Source organism: Jaculus jaculus, unplaced genomic scaffold (assembly GCF_020740685.1).
Source record: "Jaculus jaculus isolate mJacJac1 unplaced genomic scaffold, mJacJac1.mat.Y.cur mat_scaffold_44_1_1196519_arrow_ctg1, whole genome shotgun sequence".
NCBI classification, from domain to species: Eukaryota; Metazoa; Chordata; class Mammalia; order Rodentia; family Dipodidae; genus Jaculus; species Jaculus jaculus.
Window position 1 is genome coordinate 523,729 of NW_025423497.1, and position 26,411 is coordinate 550,139.

The window sequence follows — 26,411 nt, forward strand, 5'->3', positions numbered from 1 at the left end:
ACCAACAGTGGATGAGTATTCCTGCTTCTCCACATCCTTGCCAGCATTTATTTTCATTTGATTTTTTGATATTTGCTATTCTTATTGGGGTAAGGTGGAATCTCATAATTGTTTTAATTTGCATTTCTCTGATGATTAGGGATGGTGAACCTTTTCTTAAGTGTGTGTTTGCCATTTGTATTTCTTCCTCTGTGAACTGCCTGCTCATCGCTTTGCCCCATTTTGTGAGTGGGGTGTTTGACTTCTTACTGTTTAGATTTTTGACTTCTTTGTAAATTCTAGATATTAGGCCTCTATCAGTTGGATAACCCACAAATATTTTCTCCCATTCTGTGGGTAATCTATTGGCTTTGCTTATTGTATCCCTGTCTGTAAGGAAACTCTTCAGTTTCATATGGTCCCATTGGTTGAGTGACTGTTCAAGATTGTGAGCTACTGGGGTTTTGTTCAGGAAGTCTTTTTCCATTCCTATATCATGGAAAATATTTCCTAAATTTTCTTCCAGTAGTATTCGAGTTTCTGGTCTTATATTGAGGTCTTTGATCCATTTGGATTTGAGTGTAGAGCATGGTCAAATATGTGGATCAAGTTTCAGTTTCCTGCATGTGGTTATCCAGTTTGTCCAGCACCATTTGTTGAAGATGCTGTCTTTTTTCCAGCCTATATTGTTCAAGCCTTTGTCAAATATCAAGTAGCTATAGTTGCTTGACCCAAAGTCGGGTCCTCAAGTCTATTCCATTGGTCTATATTCCTGTTATTATGCCAGTACCATGCTGTTTTTATTACTATTGGTTTGTAATATAGCTTTAGATCAGATATGGTGATGCCACCAGAGGTATTTCTTTTGCTGAGGATAAGTTTGGATATGCGAGGCCTTCTGCCTTTCCATATGAAATTTGAGATCATTTTTTCTATGTCTTTGAAGAACACTGTAGGGATTTTAATTGGAATTGCATTAAATCTATATATTGCCTTTGGTAGTATTGTCATCTTCACAATGTTAATTCTACCTATCCAAGAGCATGGGAGGTCCTTCCATTTTCTAAGTCCTCCTCAATTTCTTTTTTGAGTGTTTTTATGTTTTTGTTGTATATATATTTCCCTTCTTTGGATAACATTATTCCAAGGTATTTTATTATTTTTTTGTTGCTATTGAAAATGGCACTATGTCCCTTATTTCTTTCTCTGTATCTTTGTCATTTGCACATAGAAAGGCTACTGATTTTTGTGCATTGATTTTGTATCCTGCTAGTTTGCCATAGGAGTTAATCAGCTACAGGAGTTTTGTGATGGAGTCTCTCGGGTCTCTTACATATGCAATCATGTCATCAGCAAATACAGATAACTTAACTTCTTCCTTTCCAAATTGTATCCCTTTTATTTCCTTCTCCTGTCTTATTGCTTGAGCTAGGACTTCCATTACTATATTGAAAAGCAGAGGTGAGAGAGGAAAACCCTGTTTTGTTCCTGATCTTAATAGGAATTCCTCCAGTCTCTCTCCATTAGGTATTATTTGGGCCTTTGGTAGGATTGTCATCCTCACAATGTTCATTCTGCCTATCCAGGAGCATGGGAGTTTTTCCATTTTGTCAAGTTCTCCTCTATTTCTTTTTTGAGTGTTTTTATGTTTTCATTGCATAGATCTTTCACTTCGTTGGTTAACATTATTCCAAGGAATTTTATTTTATTTTTTGTTGGTATTGAAAATGGGACCATGTCCCTTATTTCTTTCTCTGTATCTTTGTCATTTGCATATAGAAAGGCTACTGATTTTTGTGCATTGATTTTATATCCTGCTACTTTGCTATGGGTTGTAGTCTCTTGGGTCTCTTACATATACAATCATGTCATCAGTGAATAGGGCTAACTTAACTTCTTCCTTTCCAAGTTGTATCCCTTTTATTTCTTTCTCCTGTCTTATTGCTTGAGCTAGGACTTCCAGTACTATATTGAAGAACAGAGGTGAGAGTGGACAATCCTGTCTTGTTCCTGATCTCAATGGGAATTCCTCCAGTCTGTCTCTTTAAGTATTATTTGTACCTTATGAGCTTTGTATATTGCCTTTATTATGTTAAGATAGGAACCAACCATGCCACTTCTCTCCAAAGTTTTGATCATGAAGTGATGTTGTGTTTTGTTAAAGGCCTTTTCTACATCTATTGAAATGACCAAGTGGTTTTTGTGTTTAACTTTGTTTATGTGGTATATTACATTGACAGATTTCCATATTTTGAACCACCCTTGTGTTCCTGGGATGAATCCCCCTCGATCAAGATGGATAATACTTTTGATGTGTTATTGGATTCAGTTTGTGAGGATTTTGTTCAGGATCTTTGTGTGTAAGTTTATCAGGAAAATAGGACTGTAGTTTTCTTATCTTGTGTCATCTCTGCCTTGTTGTGGAATTATGGTGAGGCTAGCTTCATAGAAGGAGTTGGGTAGTTGTCCCTGTTCTCCAATTGTGTGAAACAGTTTCAGAAACATTAGTTTGAGTTCTTCTATGAAGGTTTTATAGAACTCAGCTGAGAAGCCATCTGGTCCTGGACTCTTCATTATTGACAGCTTTTTTTTATTACTTTCTCAATCACAATGAGTGTGATAGCTTTGTTTAGGAGATTAATATCTGTTGTGAGTTTAGCTTCGGTAGATGGTATGTGCCCAGGAATTTATCCATTTCCTCCATATTATCCAGTTTTGTGGAGTACAGGTTTTTGAAATACATTCTAATGATTTTCCCAATTTCACTTATGTCTGTTGTGATCTCTCCTCTTTTATTTTGAATTTTGTTAATTTGTTACATTGGCCAAGGGTTTGTGTATCTTGTTTATTTTTTAAAAGAACCCGATCTTTGTTTGGTCAACTTTCTTAATTGATTTCTTAGTTTCTGTTCTGATTGATTACTTCTTTCAAGCTGGAGGTTTTTGGGTTTGATTTTTCTTGCTTTTCCATTGCTTTTAGCTGGATTGTTAGGTAATTGATTTGGGATCTCTGTTTTTGTTATGAAGGTATTTAGTGCTATGAAGTTTGCCCTGAGGACTGCCTTTCTTGTGCCCTATAAGTTTTGGTATGATGTGTTCTCATCATCATTCATTTCTAAAATTTATCAATTTCATTTTTTATTTTGTCCACTATCCATTTATTATTTAAAAGTGTGCTATTCAGTTTCAAGAAGCCAATTGGATTCTTGGTGGGTCTTTTGTTGTTAATTTCTAGCAATATAGCATTGTGACCTGATATAATGCAGGGAATTATGTCAATCATCCTAAATATATGGAGGCAGGTTTTCTGACCCAGTATATGGTCTATTTTAAAGAATGTTCCATGGGCTGCTGAGAAGAATGTATAATCTGTGGATTTGGGATGGAATGTTCTGCAGATGTCAGTTAGGTCTAAGTGCTCTGTGGTTTTGTATAGCTCTCTTCCCTGTTGAGTTTCTGTTTGGATGATCTGTCTCTTACTGATAATGTTGTATTGAAGTCTCCAGCTGTGATGGTGTTGGTGGTTATTTCTGTTTTATTGTCAAGAAAGTTTTGTTTTATGAACTGTGTTGGCCCTGTGTTTGTTGCATAAAGATTTTTGATTGTGATATACTCTTGATGGATTGTTTCCTTGATAAGTAGGAAGTGGCCTTCTTTGTCTTTTTAAATTATTCTTGGTTTGAAGTCTATTTTATCCACTATTAATATAGCTATGTCTGCTTGATTCTTATTCCCATTTGCTTGGTATTGTTTTTCACCCTTTCACCCTCAGGAGGTGTCTGTCTTTAGTAGTGAGGTGGGTTCTTTGAAGACAACATATTGAGGGGTCTAATTTTCTGATACATCCTGTTAGCTTTTGTCTCTTGATGGGTGAATTAAGGCCAGTAATATTTAGGGTAATGACTGTGAGGTTTGAGTTTATCCCTGCCATATTGTGTAGGTATATGTGGTTTGGTGTTTTCATGGACTTTGAAGTTTTTTGTGCCTTCTCTGAGTTTGGTTATTGTGATCTGTTTCTTGTAGGCATTTGAGGTTGATTATTTGATTCTCCTGTGTGGGAGTATTTCCTGAAATATTCTCTGTAGGTTTGGTTTTCTGTTCATATAATTGTGAAGCTGAGTTTTGTCATGGAAAGTTTTTCTTTCACCATCTATTATGAGGGATACTTTTTCTGGGTAGAGTAGTTTGGTTTGGAATCCATAGAGTCTTAGACATTGCATTGTTCCATTCCAGGCCCTTCTGGCTTTCAGGGTTTCCATTGAGAAGTCTGAAGCAATTTTGATGGGGTTACCTTTAAAAGTGATGTGCTGTTTTTCCCTATCTGCTTTTAGGATCTTCTCTTTGGTGTCAATGTTTAGAGTTTTAAAGACAATATGTCTTGGAGAGTTTCTCCTTTGGTCCAATTTGTTTGTAGTTCTCTTATTTTTTTGTATCTTGATGGGCCTTTCTTTTGAGAGAGTGGGAAAATTTTCTTCAATTATTTTGTTAAATAAGTTTACCATAACTTTTTTTCTGAATTTCTTCCCCTTCTGGTATTCCCATGATCCAGATGTTAGGACATTTAAGAGTATCTCACAATTCCCTCATATTCTGGACACAAAATTTTTTGAACTTTGAAACTTTTGAACTCTCAAACTGTTTCTTCTGTCTTGTCTTCCAGATCAGAGTTTCTACCCTCCACATGGGTGACTCTATTCTTAAGAGCTTCTAAAGAGTTTTAGAAGTTCATTTAGGTTTGCACTTTCTACTGCTTTTCTATGTATAGTTTCCATCCCTATGTCAAGATCCCTTTTCATATAATTTTCTGATTTTCTTGATGCTTCTTGGAATTCATCCTTGCATATCTTATGTCTTTATTCAGCATTGCCAGCTGATTTTTTTAGGTCCTCCTTTTTTTTCACTCTCCTTCATATCTCTTAACTGTCTTTGAACTCCTTCCATTTTGTTATTTTTTAGGTCTACTGTAGTGATGGAAGCATCCACATGATTATCAGTCCTTTGTGGCATTTCTGCAAGTTGTACCAGTAGCTTGGTCAGGGTTGCATTGCTCATAGCTTCATTTTCTTGTTCTTATCCTAATGTCTCTTCTATGTTTTGATTAGAGGCATTCATTGTAGGACTGGATGATCTTTCTGGATTTACTTGCATTTGATTTTTCATGTTGTTTGTTTTGTGCTGTGGTCTTCCCATCACAGTGTATGGTCAGGAATAGTAGGACTGTTGTCTTGATGGGCAGGGAAAGCAGTGCCACTTGGGGGTGTGGGCCTGAGCTAGTGGGCAGAGTTGTCCTGAGTTAAAATGATGGTGGGTGGACCAGCCTGAGCTCATGCACAGCAGGAAGCTGAAGCAGCCTGAGGCCAGATGCAGAAGCAGCCTGTGCCCTCACTTGGTGGAATGCCAAAGCAGCCTGAGCTCTCACACTGTGGGACACTGAAGCAGCCTGAGCTTGAAAATGGAGGGATCCTGTGGTGGTTTGATTCAGATATCCCCCCATAATCTTAGGTGTTGTGAATGCTAGGTCCCCAGCTGATGGATATTTGGGAATTAATGCCTCCTGGAGGAAGTGCATTTTTGGGGGTGGGCTTATGGGTTTTATAGCCAGTTTCCCCATGCCAGTGTTTGGCACACCCTGCTGTTGCTGTCGTCCACCTTGTGGTGGCCAGTGGGTGATGTCCACCCTCTGCTCATGCCATCATTTTCCCCTGCCATTGTGGAGCTTCCCCTTGAGCGTGTAAGCCAAAATAAACCTCTTTTTCCCAGAAGCTGCTCTTGTTTGGGTGACTTCTACCAGCAATGCGAACCCGACTGCAACATAGAAGTGGTACCGAGGAGTGGGATTGCTGCTAGACACCTGACTGTGTGCCTTTGGCTTTTTGGAGCTGATTTTCAAGAGGAATGTGTGAGGATTTGAAACTTTGGCCTAAGAGTTACATTACAGTGCTGTAAGTACAGCTTGATGGACTGATCTTGTCTGAGCTGCAAGACCTGAATGCAATAAAAACTATGAACTGTGAGGTTTGGCTTATGAGGGTGAGAAAGAGCTTTGCCTGGACTGGGCTAGCAGTTTGTGTGAGAAGCCTGCGCTTATGCCCATGTCCTGAGAAGTTGTGCAGGCTTGCTTTGCAGAGAAATGAACTGGTGTATGTAGAGGGATATGGCACAGAAAGAAAAATCTTTGGGTGAACTGTTGCCCCTTCATCTGCAACTGAGAGGTTGCAACCTTTGAGACTGGGGTAGCTGACCTGCGCTGGGGCAACAGGAAGAATGTTGACTCTTTTCAAGGGGTCTGAGTGCTCAAGGAGTGTCCTGTTCTTCAAAATCTCCTTTATTCGCCTCTGGATTAACAAATTGGCACCCCACCTGGTATCATGGATTATAAGAAATGCTGGAAAGAGGGTCATTGAGTTTGCAACATGGTCTTGTGTTTTGGAAATGGCCATGGGCAGTGTGAAGTGGTTTGCTGGTTGCCTGCATAGAGACCCCATGGGGCCATGAGGACGAACCGTGGCTTGTATGTGCAGACCCAGTGGAGATGCCAGGACCATGAGATGGCTGCCAAGGAGAGCTGCAGGCCCAGATGAAGTTTCCCAGGACTGTGAGTAGCCTAGCTGGAGAGGCGGAATTAGGATGCCAGACACTTGTTGCTGGTTAGAATTATTGGACTTAAAGATTTGTCACTGGCTGGAGTTGCTGGACTTGAAGCTACAGAGTTTGATGTTTGATGTTTTAAATCTTGTATTGGTTGAATGTTTCTTTGCTAGGCCTAATTCTATCTTTTGCAGTGTGAATATTTATTCTGTGCCATTATGGGTTCTTTGAGGATATTTTTTTGGTATTATGGCTCAGTTAAAAGATCTTGGACTATGGGGATGTATGAACATCATTGGGATTGATAAAAACTATGGGGACTTTTAAAGTCAGACTGGATGCATTTTATTTTACATCATGTTTGGATATTAGCTTATGGGGGTCAGGGGCAAAATGTGGTGGTTTGATTCAGGTGTTCCCCATAAACTTAGGTGTTGTGAATGCTAGGTCCCCAGCTGATGGATATTTGGGAATTAATGCCTCCTGGAGGAAGTGCATTGTTGGGGGTCAGTTTATGGGTTTTATATTTTCCCCATGCCAGTGTTTGGCACACCCTCCTGTTGATGTCGTCCACCTTACGTTGGCCAGTGGGTGATGTCCACCCTCTGCTCATGCCATTGTTTTCCCCTGCCATTGTGGAGCTTCCCCTCGAGCCTGTAAGCCAAAATAAACCTCTTTTCCCAGAAGCTGCTCTTTGTTGGGTGATTTCTACCAGCAATGCGAACCGGACTGCAACAGTAAAGGGAAGATTTTGTGGTTCCAGTTGTACGTGGGATGTTAGGCAGAATTATGAGCTTGTTACTATTTTCATTGGAAATTAAGTATGATGTAAGGAGACATGATTTGATGCCTAGTTGACAAGGGGTGTACTTGTGATAGTTAAGGTGTTTTCAACTTGATCTGTTCAGTAATCCACAGGTTGTTTCTAGGAAGGATCAACTAAAGGAGGAGGTCATTCCCCCAGAGTGAGCCCTTCCCCCAGAGTGGGCGGCTCTGCTCAGAGGGGTACTTGATATGAGGAAGCTCTGGGTAAAAGAGCTCCCTTTTCCTTCCTTCTTCCCTTCCACTTGGCTGCCAGAGCTGCTTGCTATCTTCCAGCATGAATTGAAGACCAGTGCAGACTAAAGACCAGCATCAACTAAAGACCCACGTGGATCAAAACCCAGTGGCTCCTCAGGAAGCCTCCAGGCTTTCCGGCACCATCTGCAGTGCTGGGTTGGGACTTCTGAGGCATCTGGCCACGTAGACTGAGCAGCTACCAGGTTCAGTGATTCTCGGGCCTGCAACTGCTATTGGACTACTGTAAGCTAATCCAATAAATTCCCTTTTTAAAATAATTCATTCTAGCAGTTCTGTTCCTCTAGAGATCCCTGACCAATACAGATGCCTAAGTATCAAGCACTGAAGCAGCCTAAACTTGCGTGTGGCAGGACACTGGGATACTGAAGCAGCCTGAAATTACACACAGGGGGACACCAGTGGTCAGCCAGCATAGCAGACAGGCTGGGTATTGGACCTCACCTGGCACAGTGGGACAGGCAGAGTGAGCCTGAGTTCATGTGGACATATGGAATGGCGTGAGCTTGCATATGGACGGGCAGATGGCTGGAGCATTAAGCAGGCAAATGGGAAGAGCAGGCTAAGCTTGCAAGAGTGGATGGGTGGGCCGCATGTGGTGGGCAGATGGACCAATTGAGCATGAGCTACAGCAGTCCAGTGGGCGGACCATGCCCAAGGTCATGTGTGGGCAGGGGTAGCAGGCCAATCACCCCTGTGCAGTGAGGCCAGTGGAACTATGCTGGCCTGGGTCCTCTTTCCTACAATAAGTGTGAGAGTATCCTGAAGTTGGGACTATGTGTGCAGCGACTGTTTGAGGAAATTGGGGCACAGATGGGCTTCCCCGTGAGCAAGGGAATCAGCGATTCCTTCCCTCCCCCCTCTGCACCCTCCCACTGGTAATCTATTAGAGATTTCTCTCCCCTAAAAACCTAGGGAACCCTTAATGCCTTGCCTTTCTTTCCTGGGAAGGTGCAGCACAGTTAGACGGTCACCATCTTCACCAGAAGTCCCCATTTACTTTCTATCATGTAAGAAGGGCAGGAAGGGCGCATGAGGCCACTCCCTTTCCTGAGGATTGATAGACAGTTGTGTGCATGCATGTGAGGGCCATGTTATCTCAGCAAACCTGGAGCTCACTGACTTAGATTGACAATATATCCCAGGGACCCTCCTGTCTCCGTACTTCCCCCATGCAAGGATGATAACTGCACCACCAAGCTCAACATTTTATGTGGGTGCTGGGATTCCAACACCAGTCCTGCTGCTTGCCATACATTTACTGTATACACTGAGTTATCTCACTAGCCTGGTTTCAACTTTCCTTGAACATATTACCTGATGGGGATTTCCCCTTTCATCATACTGAGAAAATACCTGAGGGCTGGAGAGATGGCTCAGGGGTCATGCACTTGCCTGCCAAGCCTAATGACCCAAGTTCAATTCCCCAGTCCTCATGTAAAGCCAGATGCACAAGACAGAACATGCATTTGGAGTGAGTTTGCATTTGATAGAGGTCTTGGCACACCCATTCTATCTCTGACTCAAATAAATAAATAAATAAATAAATAGAAATCATCAGAGTAAAGCTTTAATATTCTTGTAGCCAAGGATGAGTGAGAGAATTCTCTGTACATGGTGGTAGCTTGTTTTCCCTGTCTTTTTCTTTTTATGATTTTTATCTCCTGGAATCCAAGCATAGTGGGACTGTGCTATCACATACAAAATAGACCTCCTGCATTAATGAATTATTTTCCAGAAACTGCCAGAGCTTTGCTGTGTGGATCTCCCAGGGGATTATCTCAATGTCATTAAATTATTCCTTGGGGGCTGGAGAGATGGCTTAACAGTTAATGTTCTTGCCTGTATAAGCTAAGGACTGGAGTGCATTTCCCCAGAATATGGGTAAAGCCAGATGCACAAGTTGGTGCATATGTATGGAGTTCATTTGCAGTGCATGGAAGCCCTGGTGCTCCCATATTCTCTCTCTCTCTCTTCTCCCAAATAAATAAATTAAAAAAAAATAATCCTCAGGTCTATAGTGTATGATCCTTTTGTATGATCAATGTTATTCCCAAATCACTCAGGAGATGCAAAAGTTTCAGAGAGCCCTTTATCATGCCAAGAGTTCCCCATTTCTCTACTATTTCACAATGATGACAGAGAAAATTAAAGGTTCAAGGATGACCATGGTGAAAAGAGCTTGGCAAAGAAAAGCAGCTGGAAATGCAATGATGGTGTTGTGTAGGTAGTATCAGCCAATGTGAGGTCATAGATATCCAGTCCATTTCTGTTTGGAGGAGCACATTGTAAGGAGTCCTACCCTTACTTTGGCTCTTACATTTTTTTTGCCACCTCTTCCACAATGGACCCTGAGCCTTGGAAGGTGTGATAGAGATATTGCAATGCTGAGCACTCCTGTTACTTCTTACCAGCACCATGATGCCTTCTGAGTCATTTCGAGGTCACTGCCATGTGAAAAGAGAAGGTTCTCTACCAAAAGTGAGAGTAGCACTAATATATGGGTATGAACATTAAGAGAAGTGCTTACTGTGTATACATTTTGCCAGACAGCAGCAGACATTACACCTCTAGGGCTCATGACTACCCCTGATTTGGGTTTTCAGTATAAGAGATGTATTCCCTCCCATGGAACAGGCATCCAGTACAATTAGAGGGCAGTTGGTTTCCACCATGACAGATGTGCCACTATTGCACCCACTGGCTCATTTTGCCTAGCTGGGAAAATATAAGGCTTGCAGTGTCCACTGTTGATTATCTTCACTGGTTATTTCTCTCTCTCCTGTTGCATGCAGAATGGCTTCTTCTAGCTTTCTTTCAACTGGTCTACAAGGAGGAGGTTATAGGCTCAATTCCAGCAGGATTTCTCATTGGCCTTACAGTCCAAGTATGTGGAGTCTTTGGCAATAGAATATAACCATTATTCCACATGCAAAACCAAGGGCCTTGGCAATGGCCAGTAATGTTTTGGGGTCATCAGGGACCTCCGTGGCCATTAACTCACTGGAAGGTATCCCATCCCTGGCACTAAAAAATTTCTACTAAAAATCTATGGATCCTGAGTGTTCCATTGTCCAAAAAATATGTTTCAATATGATTTATCTATATGCTCTTAGATTTTGATTAGCCCTCCCTCCACCTTCCCTTTACTCAGTCTCTTCCCCTGACCTCACTTGGGCCCCTTCACCCATTAATCTATTCTTCTACTTACATATATACAATACCATCCTATTAAGTACCCCCTCCTTTCCTTTCTCTTCCCTTTATATCTGTTTTATAGATTACTGGCCTTTGCTACTGTGTTTTCTTCCTGCTCATACAAAAGTTTAATCATCTTTAGCTAGGATCCACATTTGAGAGAGAACATGTGACATTTGGCTTTCTGGGGCTGGGTTACCTCACTTAGTATAATCCTTTCCAGATTCATCCGTTTTCCTGCAAATTTCATAACTTCATTTTTGTTACCGCTGTGTAGAACTCCATTCTATAAATGTACCATATCTTCACTATCCATTCGTCAGTTGAGGGACACTAGGCTGGATCCATTTCCCAGGTATTGTGAATTGAGTGGCAATAAACATGGTTGAGCAAGTATCTCTAAGGTAAAGAGATGAGTCCTTAGGATATATGCCAAGGAGTGCTGTAGCTGGGTCATATAGTAGATCTATTTTCAGCTGTCTTTGGAACATCCACATTGATTTCCTCAATAGCTGGACCAGATTACATTCCCACCAACAGTATAGAAGCGTTCCTCTTTTAATTGTGTTGTTTGATTTCTTATTATTTAATTTTTTGTGTTCTTTGTATATCCTAGATATTAATCCTCAAGCAGATGTATAGCTTGCAAAGATTTTTTTCCCACTCTGTAGGTTGCCTCTTTGCTTTATCCACAGTGTCCTTTGCTGTACAAAGCTTTGCAATTTCATGGGGTGCTAACAGTTAATTGCCTGAGCAATTGGGGTTACATTCAGAAAGTCTTTGCTAACGCCAATATATTGAAGGGTTTCCCTGCTTTTTCCTCTATCAGTTTCAGAGTTTCAGGTCTGATATTAAGGTCTTTAATCCATTTGGAGTTAATTCTTGTTCATGGAGAGAGAGAAGGATCTATTTTCATTTTTCTACAGATACATATCCAGTTTTCCCAGCAACATTTGCTGAAGAGGGTGTCTTTTCTCCAAGGAGTATTTTTCTATTTTTGTTGAATATCAGGTGCCTATAGCTACCCAGACTTACATCTGGGTCCTCTACTATGTTCCATTGAACAACATGTCAGCTTTTGTGCCAGTACCATGCTGCTTTTGTTACTATGGCACTGTAGTATAGGTTAAAATCAGGTATGGTGATACCACCAGCAATATTTTTGTTGCTCAGTATTGTGTCAGATATTCAAGGTTTTTGTTCTTCCAAATGAGTTTTTGATTGTTTTTTCTATTTCCGTGAAGAATGCCTTTGGAATTTTGATGGGAATTGCACAAATGTGTAGATTGATTTTGGTAAGATTGCCATTTTCACAATATTCATTCTTCTGATCCAAGAACAAGGGATGTCTTTCCATTTCCTAGTGTCTTCTGCAAGTTTTCACTTCACTGTTTTAAAATTTTCATTGTAGAGGTTGTTCACTTCCTTGTTAAGTTTATCCCAAGGTACTTTAATTATTTATTTTTGACTAAATTGTGAATGGGAGTGCTTCTCTGATTTCAGCCTTTGTTGTTTGTTGTTGGCATATAGGAAGGCTACTGATTTCTATGTTTTTATTTTGTATCCTGCTACATATCTCTAACAGTTTGCTGGTAGAATGTTTAGGGTCCCTTATGTATAGAATCATGTCATCTGCAAATAATGATAACTTGATTTCTTCCTTTCCAACCTGTTTCCCTTTTATGTGTATCTCTTGTCTTATTGCTCTGGCTAAGACTTCCAGTACTATATTAAATAAAAGTGCGACAGTGGACACCCTTGCCTTGTTTCTGATTTTAATGGAAAAGCTTCAAGGTTTTCCCTAATTAGTAATTTGTTGGACATAGGATTGGCATAAATAACACTTATTATGTTGAGATATGTTCCTTCTATTCCCAATCTCTGTAGGACTTTTATCATGAAGGGATGTTGAATTTTGTCAAATGTTTTCTGTCCATCTAATGAGATGATCATGTGATTTTTGGTCCTTCAGTTCATTTATGTAATGTATTACATTTATAGATTTGTGTATACTGAAGCATCCCTGCATCTCTGGGATAAAGCCTACTTGGTCATGGTGAATGATCTTTCTGATATGTTCTTGTATTCTGTTTGGCAATATTTTGTTGAGAATTTTTACATCTATCTTCATGGAAGATATTGTTCTATAGTTTTCTTTTTTTGTTCTATCTTTGCCTGGTTTTGGTATCAGGGTGATGGTGGCTTCGTAAAAGGAGTTTGATATGATTCCTTCTTTTTCTATTTTATGGAAAAGTTTAAGAAGCAATGGTATTAGTTCTTCTCTGATGATCTAGTTAAATTCACCAGTGAATCCATCTGGGCCTGGACTTTTATTAGTTGGGAGATTTTTGATAACTGCTTGGATCTCCATACTTGTTATAGGTCTAACTAAGTGATCAACCTCATCTTGATTTAATTTAGGTAGGTAATGTAAATCAAGGAAATCATCCATTTCTTTCATATTTTCATACTTTGTTGAGTATATGTTTTTATAGTACGTTCTTATGCTTTTTAAAAAATTTCTCTGGTATCTGTTGTGATGCTGCCTTTTTTGTGTCTCTTCTCTCTTTCTTTGGTGAAATTTGCTAGGGTTTTAACAATCTTGCTTAACCTTTCAAAGAATGAACTGTTTCATTAATTCCTTTTATGTTTGTTTGTTTGTTTCTGTTTCATTAATTTCTGCCCCAAACTTTATTAGTTCTTCCCATCTACTCATATTTGGTTTGCCTTGTTATTCTTTTTCTAAGCCTTTAAGGTGAAACATTTAGGTTGTTTACTTGAGACCTTTCTAATTTCTTTTTTAAATTTTTATTTATTTATTTATTTTATTTATTTATTTATTTTTTTTGAGAGTGACAGACAGAGAGAGAAACAGGCGGGGGGGGGGGGGAGAACGCCAGGGCTTCTAGCCACTGCAAATGAACTCCGGACACATGCGCCCCCTTGTGCATCTGGCTAACGTGGGTCCTGGGGAATCGAGCCTTGAACCAGGGTCCTTAGGCTTCACAGGCAAGTGCTCAACCACTAAGCCATCTCTCCATCCCCCTTTCTAATTTCTTAACATACCCACTTAAAGTTATAAATTTTCCTCTTAGGACTGCCTTCATTGTGTCCCAAAGGTTTTGTTATGTTGTGTTCTCATTATTATTTGACTCTATGAATTTTTTGGTTTCCTTCTTGATTATTTCATTGACCCATTCATCAGTTAGTAGTGTATGATTTAGTTTCCAAGATTTGTGTATGCTCTGTAGCTTTGCTTGCTATTGATTTGTAGCTTGATTCCATTGTGGTCAAATAGAATGCAAGGAATTATTTCAACTTTCCTGTGTTTCTTAAGATTTGTTTTGTGTGCTAATATATAGTCTATTTTAGAGAATGCTCCATGTACTGCTGAAAGGAATGTATATTCTATAGCATTTGGATGAAACGTCCTGTACATATCTGTTAGGTCGATTTGTTCTATGGCATCATTTAAACCACATGCCTTTCTGTTTATTTTTTTGCCAGGATGACCTGTTAATTGATGAGAGTGGGGTCTTGAAGTCACCCACAACAACTGTGTTTGGTGTTATCTGTGACCTTAGTTCTAATAGTGTTTGTTTGATGAATTTGGGAGCCCCCAAGTTAGGTGCATTATGTTTAGGAATATAATGTCCTCCTATTGGAATGTGCCTTTAATAAACTTACCTTCCTTATCTTTCCTAAGTAATGTTGGACTGAACTCTACCTTGTTAGATATTAGGATAGCAACCCATGCTTGTTTTCTAGGCCAGTTTGCTTGAAACACCATTTTCCAACCTTTCACCCTAAGATAGTGTCCATACTTTTAGAAAGGTGAATTTCTTAGAAGCAACAAATTGGAGGATCATGCCTTTTAACCCAGTCTGTAAATAAAAGTCTTTTGGTTGGGGCATTGAGGACATTGATATTAAGAGATACTATTGAAAGGTGTGTATTTATTGTTTCCTTTTTGTTGTAGTTCTTCCAGTTTTACCTTTCCTCTCTTGTAGGATTCTTTCAAGTACTTTCTGTAGAGCTGGTTTAGTTTGCAAATGTTCATTTAGCCTGCTTTTGTTGTAGATTGGCTGTATTTCTCCATCTAATTGAATGGATAGCTTTGCAGGATAACATAACTTTGTTTGACAATCATTATCTTTCAGAACTTAGAATACATCACTCCCAGCCCTTCTGGCTTTTAAAGTTTGTGTTGAATAATCTGCTGTGATCCTGATGGGCTTGCCTTTGTAGGTAACTTCATTTTTCTCTCTAACTGCTTTCAATATGTTTTCTTTAGTTTGTATGTTTAATTATAACATGGTGAGAAGTTCTTTCCAGGTTTTGTCTGGCTGGTGTTCTAGAGGATTCCTGTATCTGCACTGGCATCTCTTTCTCAACTTGGGTGAAGTTTTCTTCTATGATTTTGTGACGACAACTACTATGCCTTTGGAGTGAAATTTTTGTCCTTCTACTATGCCCTGAATTCTTTATTTTTTTTAATTTTATTTATTTATTTGAGAGCGACAGACACAGAGAGAAAGAGAGATAGAGGGAAAGAGAGAGAATGGGTGTGCTAGGGATTTCCAGCCTCTGCAAACGAACTCCAGATGCATGCGCCTCCTTGTGCACCTGGCTAATGTGGGACCTGGGGAACCGAGCCTCAAACTGGGTCCTTATGCTTCACAGGCAAGTGCTTAACCGCTAAGCCATCTCTCCAGCCCAGCCCTGAATTCTTTTCATAGTGTCCCCAATATCTTGAAATTCCCATTCATACTTTCCTATTAAACTGTCTTTCTCTTGGTTGGACTTTATTAGATCTGCCACCTGGCCTTCTCGTTTATATGTTCTCTCCCCTCCTTCATCCATTCTACTGGTGAGATTTCCTACAGTTTTTTTTTTTTTTTTTTTTTTTTTTTAATTTCATTGACTGTAGTCTTCATTGCTGGTAATTCGGACTGGTTTTTCTTTATTATTTCTATTTCCTTATTTATGTCTTCTATTGACCTAATTATTTAATTAAATTGGTTTGCTGTGTCTTCTTTGATTCCTTTGATTTCCTCTTTCATTCCTTGGACTTCTTTGAGAATATTTATAATTATTCTTTTGAAGTCTTTCTCAGGCATTTCCTCTAACTCATTCTCACTGGAGGTCATTTCTGATGAATTAATATTTTTTGGTGGATTTATATTGTCTTGATTTTTGGTGTTTCTTCTGTTATAATGTACATATTTTTGCATCTTATATTAACTTACTGCTTGGATTTTTGTTAGCTGCAGTATGATTAGATGTATCAATCAATCTGATGCTATATATCTTCAGGGTAGAAGCTTAAGTTACTATGTGTGGCTCTTAATACTCTCAGAGTATGTACAAAAGTGACCCTTGATGTTGGGTTTGCCTGCTATGAGAGTATTTAAGTAGGCTGAATGGAACAAAATACAGCAGATTTTAAAACTTAACTAAACAATATACACATTCAATGAAAAACATTAGAGTATTCATGCAAAAGTTAGATTCTCTAACAAAGTCACAATCCTTTAAGGTGTGTGTTGCCCCATACTCTTAACCCTGTCAACTAGGACGTTAAGAGTTCTGGTATGTTGAGTATTCTAAGTCAGTTTATGACCATGTGAGACCCTTGTAATCCGTGGTGCCTTTTGGTATGATTTTGGTCTCAGTTATGCTGTGCTCCTACTGGGGTTTCTCTTTGGTGCCCTGTGGTTTCATGTAAGCAGGCTGGGTCACTGGATTGCTGCTCTGGTCACTGGTGCTCTGTGCTGTGATCTCCCTTCCCCAGGTCTCTGGTGCTTGCTGGGCTTGTGCTAGCAATGGAGGGTGGAGGCTCTGGATAGTGGCTCTAGTTCTCCTGTTGGTCCATGACATCCTCTACCTCCTCTGTTGGTTGCTGCCATTCCCCCTTCATGTTTCTTGAGTTTGCAAGGAGCTCCAGTGTGAGTGGAAAATCCCCTCACCTGGCATTTCTTTTGCCGCTCAAGCTGAGCCTTGCAGCTGTGGCCCTGAAGACCTGCTGCTGCTGTGGTCCTGGTGCCCAACTGCTGGAGATGCCTCTGCCTGCTTATGTGGGCTCTAGATGCTCTGGATCTCTCCTACTTCTTATACACCTCACTTTTTAGTAGAGGCTGTATTTTCATATCTTTTTTTTTTTTTTTGGCTTTTTCTATCCTGGGCTGCTTTAGCATGATTCCTATGCTGCCATCTTAACTGAAAGTCCCCATTAAGTATTTTCATAACCAAGTAACTCTGTGACTTTCTTGGGTGACTTTATTTTAAAAATTTTTATTTACAACTTCTATACTTAACAGACAACAAACCATGATATTTCCCTCTTCTTCTCCATTTTCCCCTTTACCACTCTGCTTTCGATCATATACCCTTCATTTCTCCATTAATCTCTCTTTTATTTTGATATCATTGACTTTTTCTCCTACAGCTAGTCTTTTCTGGGGGCACCTGGACCAACTATCATGACCTCTTCAAGCATGCTCAGACTTTATTGGTGAACACAGCTCTCCGATCCTTTCACTGGGACTGTGGTGACCACAGAATTTGACAAGGTAACTTATCTGGCAATGGACTCAGCCAGCCACAGTGGTTCTCAGAATCAATTTCCCTCATAGCACTTCTCTGCCTGTCACTCACCATCAACAGGGGGCAAAGAGGCAAAAGCGGCAGGTAGATAAGGGAAATAAGCTGGGTGTGATGGTGCATGTCTTTATTACCAGTGCTCAGGCCGGTGACACAGGTGGGAACTGATGCATGGCCTGAGATGGCGTGTCCTTCTAGGGGATGGTGTCTGGGGAGGGGCATACCATGTTCTCAACTGTGGTTATGTAAACATCAGTGCCCCATAGCGAGACATGTCTACTCCCTCTCTCTAGTCCCTCCCCAGCCTCCTGAGGGCCTCCCTGACTCTAAAGTTTCTCCCTAGACATGGTCAGGAATACTGTGAAGTTCATGGTCCCTGGAACCTCCTTCACCATGGCATCCAACTACTCATTTTTGACAGTGATGCAACTTGGAGCAGGGAGATGAGGCATGTGATGGGCTCAGAAGAACACTCAGCTCACAAGCCCATCATTCAGTGTCCTACCTTGGTATGACCTCAGCCACCTATTCCTGATTGGTGGCCTGCACATAGCAATACCTCACCCCCCCATCCTCAAATTTTCTCCATTACTACCTCATCCACTCAGTACAGTAAAAGTGTCCCTCATGTCTTCCTTGTCAATGAAGCCATCCTGATTCTGGGACATGATGGTCAAGTCCTGACAGAGATATGGGCCCTGAGCAGCCACAAACTACTCAGCCCAGATGACCATACACTGTTCCCCAGTGGTGTTTGCCTGACATCTGCTGCCAAAAGAACCTTCTTCCTTCCACTCTGTTGCAGTCAGGTCCACATTGCTGTTAGAAATCACCCAACCCAGAACAGCTTTTGGGAAAAAGAGGTTTATTTTGGCTTACAGGCTCAAGGAGAAGATCCACGATGGCAGGAAAAATGACAACATGAGCAGAGGGTGGGCATCACCTCCTGGACTACATAAGGTGGACCATAGCAATAGGACAGTGTGCCAAACACTGGCAAGGGGAAACTGGCTATAACACTCATAAGCCTGCTCCCAACAATACACTCCCTCCATGAGGCATTAATTCCAAAATCTCCATCAACTGGGAACCTAGCATTCAGAACACCTAAGTTTATGGGGGACACCTGAATGAAACCACGACACCCTTATTCCCCTTGCTCTGTGATCCACTCTCTGTGAGTGCTTTCTATAATTCTGCATGCTGGGAAGCTCCACACTCAGCCCCTCATTTCATGACCACACCAACCCAGAGAGGGAAGCTGAGGCTCAGAGAGGGAAAGGTCTTACCTCAGGTCACATGACATACACTCAGGTATAGATAGAGGGGACAGGAAGTCACATGTCCAGGCAAGGCGACATGCCATGATGGCCATGGAAAATGATGTCAATATGTGCAGCCCCTGAGGTCTCCTTGAATAATTTTCCTTTAGAAATATTTTTGTTCATTTATATGCAGGGGAGAGAAAGAATGGGTGTAGCAGGATACATGAGGGCCTCTTGCCACTGTGAACAAACTTCAGACACTCAAGCCACTTTGTACATATGGCTTCATGCAGATATTGGGGAATTGAACCCAGGCCTTCAGGCTTTGCAAGCAAGTGCCTTAACCACTGAGATATGTCTCCAGGCCTCCTTGAATAATTTTCATGTGTTCTTTTAATTCCTTCTGCTGGAGCCTGCCGGCTGAAAGGGTTCAAGCCTGATGGGGAGTGAGGATTAAGGAAAGACAGAAGAAAGAGTGAAAGCATGGACTCCAGGCCAGGGCTGAAGCCAGGACTGAAGACATGGTTTATTTCACAGCATTCCTTTTTATATCTTTTTACAAACAGTTTTTCCATAGACAAAGATTTTATGAGCTTTACAAGTTCTTACCAAAAAACCTTCCTGTTAGAGTTTTTGCATTTCAATTATTTCTCAGTACAAAGGACCAGCCAAATGGCTGAAGATACCTAATCTTGCTTACAGGTAGGCTGCTATAGTTTTGCTAATGTCCTGCTGCCAGAAGCCCAGAGATATGGATACAAGTCCAGCCAGAATGGCTCCCAACATCCTTCAAAGGACCTCTCAACTTCTTCAAACTCCTCATTCTGAGTCTGATTGACCACTGAGAAGACATTGGAGCTGGCTCCACTTTCTGCTCTCTTCCAGGCACTGCTTGGTACCTGTAGAGGACCATTTGCCACTTTCTCAAGAGGTCAGCCAGAACCTGAGTCAGGACTCAAATCCCAATGTATCAGGATGCTGGCTGACAGTCCCTCCCTCCTGGTACCTACAGGAATGCCACTGGCAGTTTTTGAGATAGGGTCTCTCACTGGCCTGCAACTCACCAAATAGGCTAGACTGGCTGGCTACTCTGCCCTATGGGACTCTCCTATCTCATCTCCCCAGTGCTAGGATTACAAGCCTGCAGCATCACACCTGGCTCTCGTGTATGGGTTCTGGGGATCAAAATCAGGTCCTTAGGCTTACAAGGAAAGCACTACCCAATGAGCCTAGCCCCCAAGAACATTTTTTTTGGGACCAGGTCTTGCTAAACATATCCCAGGCTGGCTTTGAACTTATGATACTCCTTGTCTCTGCTTCCAGAATTCTGGGATAACAGGTGAGTATCACCGTGCCTATTTGTACTCCCCAGTCCCCTCCTTCAAGAAGTCATTCTGGATCCCAGAATTCAGGTTTCACATACATTACACAAGAAGCTATGCCAGTCATATCTCTAGCCTGACATCATGCTTCTAGACATTTCTTACAAACGATCCTGTATCCACCAGCCACTTTCCTCTCCACACTGAGTATTCACCAAGTGTATTGTCTCCAGAGCCCACAAAGGGACTTTTCCCTAGAAATCATCATCCCAGCCTGCAACCTTCAACAGTGAGAGAGAAATGCCTGGGTTCAGCGCCCTCATCCTACCCAGCAATGTCTGCCCTGGTGAAGCCCTGTATAGTTTCCCTGGTAAGGGCTTTCCCCAAATTGCTCGCCTCCACCCAAGCAACTGTGTGGCATTCCCAGTCCCTTCTCCCCTTAATTTCCTTCAGTCTTGGGCCTGATAGGAGCAGCAGCACCCATCTCCTTGCGATTAGCCTTTACTGGGAGACTTGACTCTGCTATTCCTTGAAAGGGGGCTGACAGGACAGCCAAGGCCACAACATTAGGATGCTCCAAAGCTTCTGTATTATATTTAAATCCCTTCGAATCTCATAAAGATAACACAATTTCCCTGTGAGTTTCATCTCTTGTAATTATACACAATTTAATTATACAATGTAAATATACATTCCACACTGATTAAAGAAATCACTTCTGTTGGTGAGATATTTTACCTGTTCTCAGGGCTGATTTTCATCTCTTCACTCCCAACAGACTACACACACACTTTTCCATCCCAGCTTTTCATGTCTATCTCTTGCTTTCCTGTGTGCCAGAAGTTTGCAAGGGAGGAAGGCAATATTTTAATCCTGACTACACAAGGGAAAAATGAAATGCAGTCCTCAGCAGGTCTCTGAGCTCCCAGCAAGTGAAAGATAAATGGAGGAAGGGAAGAAAAGAGGAAAGGAAGGAGGGGGAAAGATTAGGGAAGAGAGGAGAAGAAAAGGAGGAGGAAAGGGTCATAAGTGGCAGAACGAAAGTGTGAAAAAAGAGGGGAAACATGAGGGGAAGAATGGAAAGGATAGGAAGGAAGGATGGAGTAAGGGAGAGAAGAAAGAGTGGGAGGAAAAAAGGGTTAAAGGGGAAGAATGGAAGGAAGGAACAAAAGAAGGAAGGAAGGAAGGAAGGACAAGGGAAAGTGGGCAGGTCTGCAGAACCCTGGCCCGAGCTCAGTCAATCTGTGTAGGCTGACCATAGTGCTGTCAGGCACATAAAGTGGGCCTTGTGGGATCTTCTGGGTCCAGGAGTCATACAGTCACACCAGGCTTCCTTGGGCCCCAGGAGTCCCCACACCTGATCTCTGAGTAAGGGGTGGGGGTGGAGCTCTGTGAGCTGCAAATCTTCTGATATATTATAGCCGAACCCTGGGTACCAGGAACCCCTGTATCTGCTCTTTGGTAATGTGTGGGGTGGGTCACGGGCTCTGTGAGCTGCAAAGTCCTTGTTCAGCAGAGCTGCAGCCCAGTGTCCATGCAAAAGACACAGCTCTAGCCTAGAAGGGGATTAGGGTTTCTGTATTCTAGGGCTAACTATGAGTGACTATGGCCCAGGAACACAGATTTAGGTAACCCCTATTCCATGTTCAAATGTGTTAACAGTTTCATGAAGTGTTTATAGTTACATACATCAAGTCATAAATCAAGTTGCTTTTCAAATATGTTGGTTGACCATCAGGTAGGTGGGTTTTTAGCAAAGCTGGGGAATCTCTACCATGGCCTTCAGATGCTATCTGAAGACATTCTTAGTCCTTGGGTTGGTGGAAGCTGGTGGTCTGTGAGTACACGCAGCTGCACCTCAGGTCTCAGGAGTCCCTGCATCTGCTCTCTGAGTGCTTGGGGGGCGCACAAACTCTATTAGCTGCAAAGTCCCTGCTCCTCTCATCATCCTCCCCTCCTGACCAGTGGACGGTTCCGGCCTCCCCCGCATCACAGGGAGATGGAACGTTCCGTGACGTCACAATGCTTAGGCTCAACCAGAGCATACTCTGGGACCTGTAAACGTTAAGAAGGCCGCGGTGGCAGCAGTGGCGTGTCTGAGGCCCGGGAAAGGCGTGAGCGGTGCGGAGGAGGCGGCGGAGTGCCTTCACCTGAGGCCGCCCTGCGGCTGGGCGGAGGCGGCGGCCATGGCGGGTCTGTGTGCGCGCGGGAGCCGCGCTCCGCGGCAGGTAGGAGGACCGCGCTGGGCCGAGGGTCCTCTGGGCGCCCTGGGAAGCGCTGCGAGGAGCCCAGGGATGGGCTGGCTGCGGCCTACACCCAACTCCAGAGCTCCGACCTGGAACCTGAGTCCATCCACACGGACACACACAGACACACACACACACACACACACACACGCCTCCTCCCCCAAAAGCTGGCTGCGGTGCGCTCCTGTAACCCCAGTGGGATGCGGAGATACAAGGGTTTAGGGTTGAGGACCAGCGTGGATCATATAGAGACCCTGTCTCAAAACACAAGAGCAAAAAGAAAAGAAGAGGGGTCGATAAAAGGAAAGGAAGGAAAGAGTAAAGGGAGACAGGGAGAAAAATGGGCTAAAGGAAATTGGGGGAAAAAGGGAGAAAAGGAAGGAAGAAAAGAGGGAGAAAGCGTGAAGAATAGAGGGAAATAATGAAGATGGGAAGGAAAAAGAGGGAAAATAGAGGAAAAGGAAGAAGGAAGGAAAAAGAGAAGCAAGAGAAAAATAGAAGGAAGGAAAAGGGAGAAAAGTGGAAAGAAGGAAGGGTGCAGGGAAAGAGGAATGGAAGGAATGAGGCAGAGTGGGAGAGAAAGAAGGAACGTAGAAACAAAGGGAAAAGGAAGAGCAAGGAAAGCAGGGCAGGGCTGCAGAACCCAGGCCTGGGTGCAGTCAGTGCCTGTGGGTTGACCATGGTGCTGTCAGGCACACACAGTGGGCATGTGCGATCTTCTGGCCAGGAGTCATCTTGTCCCATGAGGCTGCCTCAGGTCCCAGGAGCCCTGCATCTGCTCTATGGGTAGGTGGGAGGAAAGAAGCCTGTGACCTGCAAAGTCCCTGCTTCAGTACAGCTGCATCCCACTCACCTCTGCAATTAGGAATGGTGGATGTGTCTGCCTCCCCCCCTCATACCTAGGGCAGGTGGAGGACGACCAGAGGGATTCTATTTTTATGAAATTACTTTTTGTGATGTTTTTGAGGTAGTGTCTCATTCTAGCCCAGGTTGACGTGGAACTTACTCTAGTCTCAGGCTGGCATTGAATTCACAACGATCTTCTTACCTCTGCCTTCTGAGCGCTGGTATTAAAAGCATGCCACCATGTCTAGCTTGCAATTAATTTTACAGATAAAATACACATCACTTTTACATCATAACTTTTCTACTATGGAGATTATTTAAAGCAGAATTTCTTTTTCTAATTAATTTTTATTTATTCAGTTTGGGTGAGAAAGTGTGTGTGTGTGTGAGGTGGGGGGGGATGAGAATGGGTGCACCAGGGCATCCAGTCATTGTAAACAAACTCTAGACACATGAACCCCTTTGTGCATTTGCCTTATGTGAAGGTAAAGTTTCTGCTGTGCTCCTTTCACAGAGGAGGGTCCCACTTGAGGATCTTCTTTGCACTGTGGGGACGAGGGGAGCATCAAGACATCAACGGTCCAGATTTGAGGGCTGGTGGATGGGGTGAGTGACGCGGCACCAGAGCCTCAGTGTGTAGAAAGGGGACATAATCTGAAGAGGTGGCTCAACAGAATCTTTCTGTGAAAGCATAAGGATGTGAGGATCCCCAAGAGACCATTTGAATTGTGCAGTGGCTTGATTCAGGTGTCCCCAATAAACTTAGGTATTCTGAATGTTCGTCTCCCCAGCTGATAGCAGTTGGAAATTAGAGCCTACAGGAGGTGGTGCATTGTCAGTGTTTGAAGCACTCCCTTGTTGCTATGGCTCACCTTATGTTGGCCAGGGGGTGATGTCCACCTCTGCTCATGCAATTGTTTCCCCCTGCCATCATGGACCTTCCCCTCAAGTCTGTAAGCCAAAATAAACCCTTTCATCCAAAAAGTTGCTTTGGGTCAGTTGATTTTATGCTAGGCATATGAAGCTGACTTCCACAGTAAAGCTGGTACTGAGGAGTGGTGTCATTTGCTGCTAGACACCTGCCTGTGTAGCTTTGTCCTTTTGGAGCTGATTTTCAAGAGGAATGTGGAAGGATTTGAAACCTTAGCCTAAGAGATGCCTTACAGTGCTGTACATACAGCTTGATGGACTATTTTGGTCACAGTTGAAAGACCTGAATGCAGTAAGAACTATGGACTGTGAGATGTGGCTTATGCGAGTGAGAAAGAGCTTTGCCTGGACTTGGCTACAGCAGTTTGTGTGAGAAGCTTGCTGTTATGCCCCTGTCCTGAGAATTTGTGCAGACTTGCTTTGCATAGAAATGGACTGGTGTGAGTAGAGTGATATAGAAATGAAACCTTTGTGTGGAAACTTCTGCCTGTTCAGCTGCAATTATACAAGATTACGTTCTTTGAGACTGTGGGATCTGATCTGCACTGGGGCAACAGGAAGAATGTAGACTCTCTTCAAGGGGACTGAGTGCTCAAGAACTCTCCTGTTTCAAAGCCTGCTTTATTCTCCCCTGGATTAACAAATTGGCACTCTGCCTGGTATTATGGAATATAAAAATGCAGGAAACAGAGGGTCATTGAATTTGTAACATGGTCTTGTGTTTTGGAAATGGCCGTAGCTGTGTGAAGCAGGATTATCTGCATGACGATATGATGAAGCCATGAGGATGGACTGTGGCTTGTAGAGGATTCCTAGTGCAGATGCCGGGACCATGAGACGGATGCTAAGGAAAGCTGCTGTTTCCAGATGAAGTTTTCTAGGTCTGTGAGTAGCCTCGCTGGAGGGGTGGAATGGGAACTCCAGAGACTTGTTACTGGCTAGAATTATTGGACTTGGAGATTTGTCACTGATTAGAGTTGTTGAACTTGGAGCTACAGAATTTAATGTTTGTCCTGGTTTTAAATCTTGTATTGGTTGAATATTTCTCTGCTGTGCTCAGTGCCATCTTTTGCAGTGCAAGTGTTCATTCTGTGTCAATATCGGTGTGTGTGTGTGTGTGTGTGTGTGTGTGTGTGTGTGTGTATTAAAAGACTTTGGACTATGGGGATATTTGAACATCATTAGGATTGGGGACTTTTAAATTGGCCTGACTGCATTGCATTTTACATCATGCATGGTAATCAGTTTATGGGAGCAGGGGCAGAATATGGTGGTTGCGGGGCTCCTTCCTGCTCAGGTAGTGCCGAGGGAAGGACCAGGCCTGCTGGTTCTTCCCTAGGGTTTGAGGAGGATGATGAGCCTCGGACAACTCAGAACCCTCTTTTGGCCACCGTAGAAAAAACACACTGAGTCAGGAGTCTTTTCCATGCAGAAACAACTCACTTTATTACTCTGAGCAGTTGCCTATATCATGTTGGGGACGAAGGCAGGGATTTTAGGATGGGGGAAGAGGTAAGGGCCAATAGTAAACTTTAACTATTGAAATGGTAATTACAATTGCCATGCAGAAGTAGCAGGCCGGAAGCCATTAGGCATCTTGCTGAGTCATAGCTGGCCAGAGACAGGTCACCAAACTTTAGCTAGACTCAGGAAGTTCCACTAGGCTTCACACCTGGGCCTTTCAGGGCCCAACAGATGGTTTCATTCAGGTGTCCCCCATAAACTAGGTGATCTGAATGCTAGTCTCCCCAGCTGATAGCAATTGGAAATTAAAGTCTCCTGGAGGTGGTGTATTGCTGAGGCTTAGCTTATTTATGGATGTTATAGCCAGTTTCCCTATGCCAGTATTTGGCACACTCTCTTGTTGATATTGTCCCCCTTATGGGGGCCAGGGGGTGATGTCTGACATCTCCTCATGCCATCTTTTCCCCTGCCCTCATGAAGCTTCCCAAGTGTGTAAGCCATATTAACAACCCCCCTTTTCCCCAAAAGCTCTTTTGGTGGGTTGGTTTATGCCAACAATGCAAACCTGACTACAAGTTCCATGCCCAGGACCAATATAAACACATTGACATGGCTGTGCCCATCCTTAACTCCAGTTGTGCAAAGCAAAGACTGGAGAAGTACATTATATTAAATAGTTGCAAGCTCTTGGATCAGTAATAGACTCCAGGTCAAGTCAGAATGTGTGGAAAAATAATGGATGGGGACCCATAACCATTCCACTGGTGACCACTGGGTATTATACTCCAGCACCCATCATGCCTCATGGGCACGTACACATGCATATACCCAACACATCACATACCACACAAAGCAAGCCACATTATGAAATTCTACACACACACACACACACAC

At 42.6% G+C, this 26,411-nt stretch overlaps 1 protein-coding gene across 1 annotated transcript in view; it reads left to right on the plus strand.

Moving 5' to 3' along the window:
• Nucleotides 1-26,411, plus strand: part of LOC123457405 (zinc finger protein 420-like) — a 154,574-nt gene that overhangs the window by 78,928 nt on the left and 49,235 nt on the right. The window contains exon 2 of the mRNA XM_045141331.1: nucleotides 22,101-22,259. Coding sequence (XP_044997266.1) covers nucleotides 22,101-22,259 — 159 coding nt within the window. The remainder of the gene's footprint in view (nucleotides 1-22,100; nucleotides 22,260-26,411) is intronic.